Source organism: Camelus dromedarius, chromosome 24, assembly GCF_036321535.1.
Source record: "Camelus dromedarius isolate mCamDro1 chromosome 24, mCamDro1.pat, whole genome shotgun sequence".
Lineage (NCBI taxonomy): Eukaryota > Metazoa > Chordata > Mammalia > Artiodactyla > Camelidae > Camelus > Camelus dromedarius.
This window is the reverse complement of record NC_087459.1, coordinates 9,179,991-9,192,218: the sequence shown is the minus strand read 5'-3', so window position 1 is coordinate 9,192,218 and position 12,228 is coordinate 9,179,991. Positions and strand designations below refer to the sequence as shown.

The 12,228-nt window shown below is 45.9% G+C and overlaps 1 protein-coding gene across 1 annotated transcript; it reads right to left on the bottom strand.

The window, feature by feature from the left end:
* Positions 1 to 1,841: 1,841 nt before the first annotated feature.
* PRSS41 (serine protease 41) lies at positions 1,842 to 12,146 on the bottom strand. The gene is made up of 7 exons (XM_031447466.2): positions 12,047 to 12,146; positions 11,907 to 11,936; positions 11,789 to 11,815; positions 11,418 to 11,583; positions 10,420 to 10,703; positions 2,568 to 2,722; positions 1,842 to 2,213 (listed from the first exon to the last, which is right to left on the bottom strand). Exons 1-7 carry the CDS (start codon positions 12,111 to 12,113, stop codon positions 1,986 to 1,988), a joined length of 957 nt encoding a protein of 318 aa, XP_031303326.2. The 5' UTR covers positions 12,114 to 12,146; the 3' UTR covers positions 1,842 to 1,985.
* Between the last annotated feature and the right edge of the window lie 82 nt (positions 12,147 to 12,228).

Genomic DNA, 12,228 nt, shown 5'->3' with positions numbered 1-12,228 from the left:
ATCTCAGACAAGTGCCCTGCCCTGTCCTTGGCCAGACTCCAAGGTCACCCTGTAGACCTGGCAGCAGGAGGAGGTAGGAGGGGGTGTCCTGGGGAGAGCAGGCAGCAGCAGCTTTTCCAGGATGCGGCTGGTGTGCTTGCTGGTGTCACAGCAGATCCCAGGCCCTTTGGGACAGCCACAGCTCGAACCCAAACCACGCTGACCCACTGACCCCCTAGGGGTCATCCAAAGCAGCCTGAGGGACAAAAGTGTGGGGGTGAGCCAGGCCACCAGGGTGGGGGGCATGCTGCAGCACCTGATGGGGGTCCTCCTGAGCCTCTGGATAGGTGGCCCTGCAAGACCCTGTGGGGGACATCTGCCAGGGCGAGCTCAAAGACGTTCCTGTGGATGAGTATGCCACGCAAGCACTGGACCACCAGAGGCTACTCTGCCTGCTGCTGGAGAAGGAGCAGTGACAACCCTGCCAGGCAGCCCTGTAGGGCCAGTGTCACAAGGTGGCTGGTCTTGGGCCAAGCGCTTAATAGGCGTTAAATAGCACTGTCCTCCAGTAACATAGGGGACACCAGGGCAGTAAGTGCTCTGCTTGGGGTCAACTCGGAGAGCCTCTGGGGGAGGCGAGCAGGGCCGCCTTCAGGTTTTGGCTGCTGGGGAGGGCAAGTGGAAATCTCAAAGCAGGCAAGTCCCACAGGATACTGGGGAGACCCCACCCCCCAGGGATCTGCTGGCTCCTCCGAGTCAGACCTGGACAGGTCCACGTGCTGTAAGAGGTGGACATAGGCCCTCGTGAGCTAGGTGATTTGAGTGACCTTGTCACCTCCCTGAGCCTCAGTTTCCTCACTATGACTAGGGGGAAGGGAAGCTCCAGCCTCACAGGGCTGCCCAGGGGCATGAAGTCCAAGCGGGGTGTCCAGCAGCCTGGGCTGCTCTTGGGGTTGGGAGGCACAGAGGTGAGGGGGGCACCACTCCCAAGACTCCCTCCCAACCTCTCCACAGTGGGGCGGGGAGCGAGGGCAGATCTAGACCCAACAGAGCCCCTGCACTCACAGTGCTCGTGAACCTGGTGAAAACGCAGAGCTGCCTGGATAGTTCCGAGGTGCCCGAGTCAGCCCCACAGGCCTGGTCCCTTGGCTGTGCTGAGGCTGGGTTCTGGGACCCCAACTTGGAAGAGGGGACGGACACTCTGGATGCTGCCCCTTCCACCCAGGCAACCTTGTGGAGCTTAGAGCCCTCACGCCCCCAGGACAACCCTCAACCTCAGGGAATCAGGAGAGACGCGGTCATTGTCCTCAGGCGATGCTGAGGCGCGTCCCCGCGGTTTCTCAGGGGCCCCCAGCCAGACTGCACCTCAGGTACCCACAAGGGTAACCTCCACATCTGGGTCTCACTGGTTTCGTCCCTCCTTGCCTCGGTTTGCCCACTCTTCCCTCGGGCTTCTTGGCATCACCTCCCAAATAAACTACCTGCACCCTCGTCCTGGTCCCAGGTCAGCCTTTGGGGGACCGTGGCAAGACCAGGAGCGTCTGCGTCTGTGTGATGGGGAACAGGGCAGGAGCGCTAGGAGTGCTGGGGTGTTTCCTCACAGCACCCCCACTCCAGCCTCCCTAGTCCCCAGGGACCCTGGTGCTGCTACTGTCCTTCCATAAATGATCTTTCTGATTGAGCTAACCTGAGAGGGTTCTGTTGTTTGCAACCCAGACCTATACAGCGCAGATGGGTGGACAATGACTTAGGAGTTAAGGAGTGATCTTGAGGTGGACGGGACCTGGGTGACCATGAGGGTGTCCAGGAAGCCACCTGGGTCCACAGAAAGCTCTGCAAGGCATCGACTTGAACATGCACATATGTTTATTACAAAGGAGACAGAAGGGGACCAGAGCCTCGTCCAGCAGGCAGTCCTGCCACAAGGGTGCCCCTAGTCCTGGTTGAATGTGCCCAGCGCTGCAGTAACTACTGCACCCGCACGGGCTCAGGTGTGCACAGGCCAGCTACAGGAGTCGGGGAGCCCAGAGCAGAGCAAGAGGCAGCAGCAACTGAGAGGGCTGTGGCCTGGGTGTGCTGCGCGCTGTCACCATCTGGATCCAGTTGAAGTGATTACTGACGTTGGTGTAGACGCCGGGCCGGTTGGGCCTACCACAGCCCACTCCCCAGCTCACGATTCCAATCTGAATCCACAGGTCCTTCTTTTCACAGACCAAGGGTCCGCCTGAGTCACCCTGGGGAGCAGTGTGGGTGAGCAAGACCTGGGGTGGGCTAGGAGGGGACCAGTGGAGAGTCTGGAGAGCAGGAGAGGCTGTGGAGCTGGGCAGACTGGGTGCAAATCCCACTCCACCCCCTGGCAGCAAAAAAACCTCAGTTTCTGCACCTGCAAAGTGGGGCAATAGTCTCTATCCACTGGATTTCACATAAGGATCAAAGGAGGTACAATGAATATAAAATTGGAAGCTTGTTTTCTTTAGGAATAAACTCTGAGGGTGGATTGGTGGGTCATTGGGGTGGCTCTCAGGCCCATGATTGGGAGATGTGGTACCTGGTTTCAGTAAGGCCCTCCCTGGGGCAGGGGCACTCACTTTGCAGGCATCCCTTTTGCCATCCTCAAAGCCAGCACAAATCACGTCATCCTCGCCGTCACTGCGCACATCAGGCTGATGGAACAGATACATGCATCTTGATTTGTTTATGACAGAGACCTGTACTTCCTGGAGACTGTGGGGATGTGGTAGACCTGCCAGAGGTTGAGGGTGGGAGAGAGAAAGACAACAACCTTAGCCTCTCTTCTGCCATCTGGGGAAAGGGGGTTATGAAGGGGAGAAGGGTCCCTGGGGCATCCACAGTGGCTGGGGGCTGGGACACTGCCCTTGATTCCTCTGCTCAAGCCAGCCCCCAACACATCATGGGTGATGAACGATATCACAGAAGGACCCAATGGATGGACAGGCAGTTATAGCTCCTCCCTGAGGCTCAGTTTCCCCATCTGTAGCAGGCAGATGACAGGCCCTAACTGAACCAATGGGGAGAGAACTTGGCTGAAACATACACTGGGGGAGGGGCTGGTGCAGCTGAGCTTGTTTATAATTAATATACTATAGCTGCAGGCTGATATTTCCCAATTCAATGAAAGATACGAATCTACCTACTCAAAAAGCTGGACAAACTCCAAGTAAGATAAACACAATGAGATCCACACCAAGATACATTTTCATCAAAATATCAAAGGGCTTTTGCACAGCTAAGGATACTATCAACAAAATGAAAAGACAACCTACAGAATGGGAGAAAATATTTGCAAATGATGTGACTGAAAAGGGACAAACTTCCAAAATATACAAACAGCTCATAGACCTTAATATCAAGAAAAAAGCAACCCAATCAAAATATGGGCAGAAGACCTAAATAGACATCTCTCCAAAGAACACATAAAGATGGTCAATAAGCACATGAAAAGATGCTCAACATCACTAATTATTAGAGAAATGTAAATCAAAACTACAATGAGATTATCACCCCCCACCAGTGAGAATGGCCATCATCAAAAAGTCTACAAATGATAAATGCTGGAGAGGGTGTGGAGAAAAAGGAACCCTTCTACACTGTTGGTGGGAATGTAAATTGGTGCAGCCATCATGGAGAATGTATGGAGGTTCCTTAAAAAACTAAAAATAGACTTACCACATGATCTAGCAATCCCACTCCTGGGCATACATCTGGAGAAAAATTATAACTCAAAAAGACACATGCACCCCAATGTTCATAGCAGCACTATTTATAATAGCCAAGACATGCAAACAACCCAAATGTCCATCGACAGATGACTGGAAAAAGAAAATGTGGTATATATATATGCAATGAAACATTATTCAGCCATAAAAAGAATGGAATAAAATAATGCCATTTGTAGCAACATGGATGGACCTGGAGAACATCATTCTAAGTAAAGTAAGCCAGAAAGAGAAAGAAAAATACCATGTGAGATCACTAATATGTGGAATCTAAAAAAAAACAAAAACAAAAACAAAAACAAAAACAAAAACAAAAACAAAACTGACACAAATAAACTTATTTACAAAACAGAAACAGACTTAGATACACAGAACAAACTTATGGCGACCAGAGGGTAAAGGGGGTGGGAAGGGCTAAATTGGGAATTCGAAAATTGCACCTCTTGGGGAGTGATGGAAATGTTAGCTATCTTGATTGCAGTAGTGGTTTCAATGGTGTGTACATCTATCAGAAGTCATCAAATTGTACAGTTGAAATATGTGAGCTTACTGTACAGGAACCATACCACAATAAAGGTGTTAAAAAATATCAAAAGGCAAAGACAAAGGGAGGATCTTGTAAAGAGCAAGAGGGAAGCTATACATCAAGGATAAGGGATCTTTAACAAGATGAACAGCCAGTTTCTTTTCAGACAGCCTGGAGAAGAGGCAGTGTGACATATAAAGTGCTAAAAGAATAAAACAATCAATCAAGAATTTTCTATCAGGCAAAACTACCCTTCAAAAAAATGAAGGCGAGATTAAGACATTCCAAGATAATGAAATACTGACAGGGTTCATCACTGGTAGGCCTGCCCTACAAGAAATGGAAGCAGGATCCTTTCAGTCCGAAATGAAAGGACAGTGGCCAGTAACTTAAACCCAGAGGAAGAAATAAAGAATACTGGTAAAAGTAACCATACAGGTAAATGGAAAAGCCAGTATTATTGCAGTTTTGGTTCATAACTTTTTTTCCCTATATGATTTAAAAGACAAATGCATAAAACAATAATTATAAATCTCTGTTAATGGTCACACAATATATAAAGATGTAAATTGTGACAATAACAACTTAAAGGAGAAGAACAGAGTTGTATAGTAACAGAATTTTTGTATGCTACTGAACTTAAGTTGGCATTAATTCAAAATGGATTGTTATATGTTTAAGTTATTAACTGTAATCTCCAAGGCAATGACTGAGAAAATAACTGAAAAATATACAGAGCAGGAAATGAGAAGGAAACCAATACAGTACACTAATAAAAATCAATTAAACATAAAACAAGGAAATAAGAAACAAAAAACATATGACATAGGTATATAGATACATGATATGAGCTGTAGATATATCTGTGTCTTCTATTGACGAGATACAGAAAAAAATGGAATGATGGTAGCAGTAAATCCTTCCTTACCAGTAATTAATTTTAATGCAAGTGGACTGAACACTCCAATGAAAAGGCAGAGACTGGCAGAGTGGATTAAAAACAAGAATCCAACTAATGCTGTCTACAAGACAATAATTTTAGATCCAAAGGTACACATAGGTTGAAAGTGTAAAGTTGGAAAAAGGGATTCCATGCAAATAGTAACCAAAAAAGAGCTGAGTTTGCTATACAAATGTCAGACAAAATAGATTTTCAGTCAAAACATGTTACAGGAGTCAAAGAAGGACATTACACATTGATCAGTGTCAAGTCATCAAGAAGATATAATAATGATAAATATCTACAAATCTAACAACCAAGCCCCAATATATATGAAGCAAAATTGATGTAACTGGTGGGAGAAATAGTTCTACAATAACAGTTGGAGACTTCAATAACCCACTTTTAATAACAGAACAACCAGAGAGAAGATCAGTAAGAAAACAGAGGACTTGAACAACACTGTACATCAACTAGACCTAACAGACACATACAGAACAATCCACCTAAACAAGAGCAGAATACACATTCCTCTCAAGTGGATGTGAGACATTCTCCAAGGTAGATGATATATCGGGCCACAAAATAAGCTGCAATAAATTAGACAAGACTGACATCATAGAAAACAGTGGACTGATGTTAGAAATCAGTAACAGAAGGAAAACTGAAAAATTCACAAATATGTGGAAATGAAAGAACATACTCTTAACCAATGGAACAAAGAAGAAATCACAAGGAAAACTGGGAAGTATTTTGAGATGAATGGAAATAAAAACATACTATTCTAAAACTTATGGGATGCAGCAAAAGCAATCCTCACAAGGAAATTTATAGCTGGAAATGCCTATGTTAATACAGAAGAAAAATCTCAAATCAATCATCTAACTTAGGGAACTAAAAAAGAAGAGCAAACTAACCCCAAAGGTAGAGTAAGGAAGGAAATAATAAAGAGAGGAATGGGGAAAAAAATCAAACTAGAGAACAGAAAAATAATAGAGAAAATCAACAAAAGCAAAAGCTGGTTCTTTGAAAGATCAACAAAATTGACAAGGAAAGTGGGGACATTATTAGTAACTTTATAGAAAAATTAAGGACTATAAGTGAGTACTATGAACAATTATATGCCAACAAATCAGACAACCTAGAGGAAATAGACAAATTCCTAGAAACACAAAAAATACCAAAGTAGACTCAAGTAGAAACAGAAAATCTGAACAGACACATAAGTAGAGAGATTGAATCAGTAATAAGAAATCTCCCAATGAAGAAAAGCCTTGGGCTAGATGGCTTTAAGTAGTGAATTCTATCAAACATATGAAGAAAGTACCACCAATCCTTCTTGAACTCTTTCCAAAAACAGAAGAGGAAGGAATACTTCCTAACTCATTCCATGTGGCTGGCATCACTGTGACATCAAAGCCCAGACAAGGACATCACACAAAAAATGAAACTACAGTCCAACATCCTTTATGAATACATATGCAAAAATCCTCAACAAAATACTAGCAAATTGAATCCAGCAGCACATTAAAAGAGTTCTACACCCTGACTGAGTGAGGTTTATCTGATGAGTGCAAGGGGGGTTCAACATATGAAAATCATTTAATATAACATACTACATACTACATTAACAGAATGAAGGAAGAAAACCACATGGTCATCCTCACTGGTGCAGGAAAAGCATCTGACAAAATCCAATACTCTTTCATCATAACTAGTATATATAAAATAAATAAACAAGTTTCTACTGTATAACACAGGGAACTATATTCAATATCTTATATAAACTATAATAAAAAAGTATTAATATAGGAATACTAATATAATGAAAAAGAACATATGAAAAAAAGAATAACCTATAATGAAAAAGAATACAACAAGGAATATACATGTGTATATGTATGACTGAAACATTATGTTGTACACCAAAAATTGACACAACATTGTCAACTGAATATACTTCAATTAAAAAAAAGATATAATTAGGAGATGAAAGACCTGTACACAGAAAACTACAAAATATTGCTGAAAGAAATTAAAGAAGACCTAAATAAATGGAAACATATTCCATGTTTATGGATTGGAGACTTAATATTATTTAGATGACAATACTCTCTCAAGCAATCTACAGAGTCAATGCCATCCCTATCCAAATTCCAACAGCCTTTTTAGCAGAAATTGACAAGCTGATACTAAAATCTTTACAGAGTATCAAGAGATCCCAAATAAAAAAGCAGTATTTGAAAAAGTAGAACAAAGTTGGAGGACCCACACTTCCCAATTTCAAAACATACTTTGAAGCTACAGGAATCAAAAATGAGTTCCTGGCATAAGGATAAACATACAGACCAATGGAATAGAATTGTGAGTCTAGAACATAAACCCATTCTTCTTTGGGCAATTGATTTTTGACAAGGGTGCCAAGACAATCCAATGGAGAAGAGAACAGTCTCTTCAACAAATGGTGTTGGGATAACTATATATCCAAATGTACAAAATGAAGTTGGACCCCTACGTCACACCATAAACAAAGATCAACTCAAGATGGATCAAAGACATACATGTAAGAGCTAAAATCATAAAACTCTTTAAGAAAACATGAGGGTAAATCTTCATGACCTTGAATTTGGTAATGGTTTCTTAAATATGACATCAAAAGCAACAACAACAAAAATAATCTGAACTTCATCAAAATTAAAATATTGTGTGCATCAACAGACACTCTCATGAAAGTGAAAACAGATGTGGTCCATGAGCCTTGGCTCAGTCCTGCATCTGAAGTGCTCTTCCCCAGGGACTGACAACATGGAGCAACCTTGAGAGAAAGGAGCTATGATCTCTATTTAGAGGAAACTGAAGAGTTAAGTAAGAGCATTCAAAACGCACAACTTTTTGACACTAAAGCCTACCTATTCCACAGAACTTCTGCTAGGTCTTTATTTCAACTTTGAAACTTGTAGCTCTTTGTCCTTTTCCTGGAGATTATCATCTCCTTCATGGCATCACTTGGCTCTCTACCCATCATGAACCCCATTCAGACCAGCTGGTCTTACTTTGAGCTACATATTAGAATCACCTGGGAAGCTTTAAAATACTCCAATGTACATGCCACATCCTGGACTAATTAAATCCATGGGGTGAGATCCAGTGAAAAGAAAGGAAAGGAAAGGAAGGAAGGAAGGAAGGAAGGAAGGAAGGAAGGAAGGAAGGAAGGAAGGAAGGAAGGAAGGGAAGAAAAGAAAAAGAAAGGGAAAGGAAGAGAAAGAAAGAAAGAAAGAAAGGAAGAAAGGAAGAAGAAAGAAAGAAGAAAGAGAGAGAAAGAGAGAAAGGGAGAGAGAGAGAAAGAGAGAAAGAAGGAGAGAAAGAAGGAAAGAAGGAAGGAAGGAAGGAAAGAAGGAAGAAAGGAAGAAAGAAAGAAAGAAGGAAAGAAGGAGAGAAGGAAAGAAAGGAAGGAAGGAAAGGAGAGAAGGAAAGAGAAAGAAAGAAAGAAAAAGAAAGAAAGAAAGAAAGAAAGAAAGAAAGAAAGAAAGAAAGAAAGAAAGAAAGAAAGAAAAGAAGGAAAGAAAGGAAGGAAGGAAGGAAGAAAGAAGCCCACAGAATAGAAGAAAATATTTGCAAATCATGTATCTCAAAAGGGTCTAGTATCCAGAATATATTAAGAATTATTACAACTCAACAACAAAGACGACTTAATATAAAAATGGGTAAAGGACTTAAATAGGCATTTCTCCAAGAAAGATGTACAAATGGCCAACAAGCACATGAAATGATGCTCAACATCACTAGTCATTAGAGAAATGCAAATCAAAACCACAGCGAGATAACACTTCACACCCACTAGGATGGCCAAAGTAAAAAAACTGGGAAATAACAAATGTTGAGGAGAACGGACAGAAATTATAATCCTTGTTGTTGATGGGAATGTAAAATGGAGCAGCTGCTGTGGAACATTGTTTGTCGGCTCCTCAAAAAGTTAAACATAGAATTACCATGTGATCCAGGATTGCCCTCCTATATAAACAAAAGAACTGAAAAGAGGTATTCAAGCCAAAATGTGGATAGTAATGCTCGTGGGAGCTCTTTTCACAATACTCAAAAGAGAAACAACACAAATGACATCGATGGATGAATGGAGAAACAAACTGTGGTCCAATCACACCATGGACTATTATCCAGCCATGAAAAGGAATAAAGTTTTGATACATGCTATAACATGGATGAATCTTGAAAACATTATGCTAAGTGACAAGAAGCCAAACCCAAAAGGGGACATAGTGTACGACTCCATTACATGAAATATCCCGAAGAGGTATCCACAGAGACAAAAAGCTGCTTGGTGGCTGTTAAGGGCTAGAGGGAGAGGGCAATGGGGAGTGACTGCTTATTGGTTATGGGATTTCTACTGTGAGTGATGAGAATGTTTTGGAAATTGACAGAATTGATGGTTATACACTGTGAATGTACTAAATGCCGTTGAATTATATACTTCAAAATGATTCATTTAATGTTACAGGAATTAAAGCTAAAAAAAAAAAAAAGGAACAAAGTACAGACAAATGCTAAAACAGGAATGAAACTTGAAGATGTGCTGAGGGAGAGAAGCTAGGCACCAAAGACCGCATATTGTATGGTCGCATTTATATGAAGTGTCCAGAGTAGGTAAATCCATAGAGACAGAGAGTAGGTTAGTGGTTGCCAGGGGCTACGACCCTAGGACACCGGGGAGTTGGGAGTAATGGCTAGGAAGCATGGGATATCATTTTGAAATGATGAAAAGCTTCTGTAATTAGATAATGGTAATGGTTGTACTACTTACTCTGGGAGCCTACTTCTTAAAAAAAACACCAAATTGCATGCTTTAAAAGGATGAATTTTATGGTTTGGGAATTATATCTCAATTTGAAAAACGATGCCTGATGCCTTTCGGACAGGTCCACCCCCCCAAACTCGCATACCCCTGCGGGCTGGGGGTGCAGGCCTGGGCCAGTTGGCCTCCCTCTCAACTCTGCTACTGGCTCACAGTCTCCAGAAGGGTGCGGGTGCTGAGTGTGGGTCCAGACAGCCCTGTTCTTTAAGGCGGGAATGAGTGGAAAGCAGGTGAGAGGAGAAGGCTGAGCAGGCTGAAGACGGGGCACAGAGGTGCTCACACCAAGGTGGAAGTAGCTGCAGCTGGTATGGCTGGGACAAGGGGTGAAGGAAAATGTTCCCCTTCCCCACCCGTCTGTCCCCAACCTCACTCTTCTTCTCACTGATGTACCCCCAGCCAGTCACCCAGCAGTCATTCCGGTTCTTGAACTCGGAGGAGGAGGTCAGGACACAGATGGGCTGAATGTGCTTATTATAGGTGACGGAGGTGGCCAGCCTCAGCAGGGCAATGTCGTTGACTGAAGACACCTTGAAGTAAGGGTTTACAATAATATCCCGCACCCTGTAACGATGGAAGTAGGCCCATATGTTCCATAACGATGGCTTGGAAGTCAGCACACCAAACTGGACCGTCCACTTCGAGGGATTCTGGTCCCTGGTGGGGGTGGGGAGCAGTCAGGGGTCCTCAGAGGGACAATGGGCCACCTGAGTGCTCTGGGGCTGCTCCCTGAAGGGAAAGGGCCAGGGCTGCTGCGGGGCTCCCCCCGGACCATTAGCAGGTCTTTCTACCCACCAGAGTCCAGGGCAGAAATGGTGAGGGCCCAGAGAGCCTCCAGCAAAGTCCCACGACCTGGGGACTTGGGGGAGAGCTGGAAGTGGGGGAAGGAGGGTGCCTCTTCTGCCAGCTCACCAGGCCAGGTACTCAACCACCTGGCACCTCCCGGAGCCCTCCTCAGAAAGGAGGCGCCACAGCAGACTGGACTCAAAACAGCTTCCATGGTGACCATCCCCACAGGCCAGGCTCTGTGTCCAGCACTGACTCACCTCCCCTCACTCCTCCCAACCCGGGGCTCACCTCCACTGGGAGGTGGGATGAGGAAGGTGGAGGCTGGTGGTGCCATTTGGGGAGAAGTGAAAGAAAGAAAGAAAAGAACAAGACACACAAATGTGCATGGGAATGTTCTGGAAGAACATTCTGGAAGAAACTGCACAGGGTTTCCTCCAGGAGCACCAACGGGGACCTTGTGGGTGTAATCGGCTGCAGCCCGGCCTGGGGCTCACCAGCACACCCGGGCCGCATCCAGTGCGATGTGCGGGCAGATCCCCGGGTGCAGACCCCGGTCAGCGGGCCGCCCGCCCCCAAACTCACTTTCGGAAGCAGTGCGCGGCCGAGAGCACCCAGCGGCGGTTGAGCAGGCTCCCTCCGCAGTGGTGGCTGCCCCAGAGGCGCAGGCTGGCCTGCCACGGCCAGCGCCCCAGCTCCGCGTCCTTTCCACCCACTATCCGTGGCTGGATGCTCCGTTTGCCGCAAGGCCCTGGGATGGACAGACGGACACGGGGCTGAGCTGCAGAAGGCGGGTCCACCTCGCCCACCCTCAGCCACCGGGGTGCGCGAAGGGAAGGGACTCCCTGGGGAACCGCGTGTCCTGGGGTCGCGCAGCAGAGGAAGACAGGGACGCTGGGGACCCGCCCCACGTGGGCCGCAGGTGCCCGCCCCTCCCTCAGGGGCCCATCAGTTACATGTGAGCAACGACGAGTTCTGGAAACCTGAGGCGGGGGAGAGAGGAGAAGATGAGGCGCCCTTCAAGCTCCGGTCCAGGTGCCCTGAACAGAGAAGCGCGCCTCCTGGAGGCCTTACCTGGAAGCAGCAGTTCCTCATCCTGCAACGCTGGGTGGGGAAAGTGGGGGTAAGAGAGAAGGTGAGCTCCCTTCGGTCTCCACGCGCCCCGTCCTCCCCCATCACCCCTAGTTGCGCCGGCAGCCCCCGCCTGAGCTCACCCTGCCTCCCGACTTCGATCTGCACCAACAGCTGCGCCAGCAGCAGCGCCCCAACCCGCGCGTCCATGGCCTCTTCTCTCGCCGCTTAGCGCCCCCTCTTCTTCCGCCTGCTCCGGTGCTGGGCTGGGGCGCCCCCTGGGGGAGAGGGAGCCACGGGAACCCTGGCCCTCGCCTTACCCCAG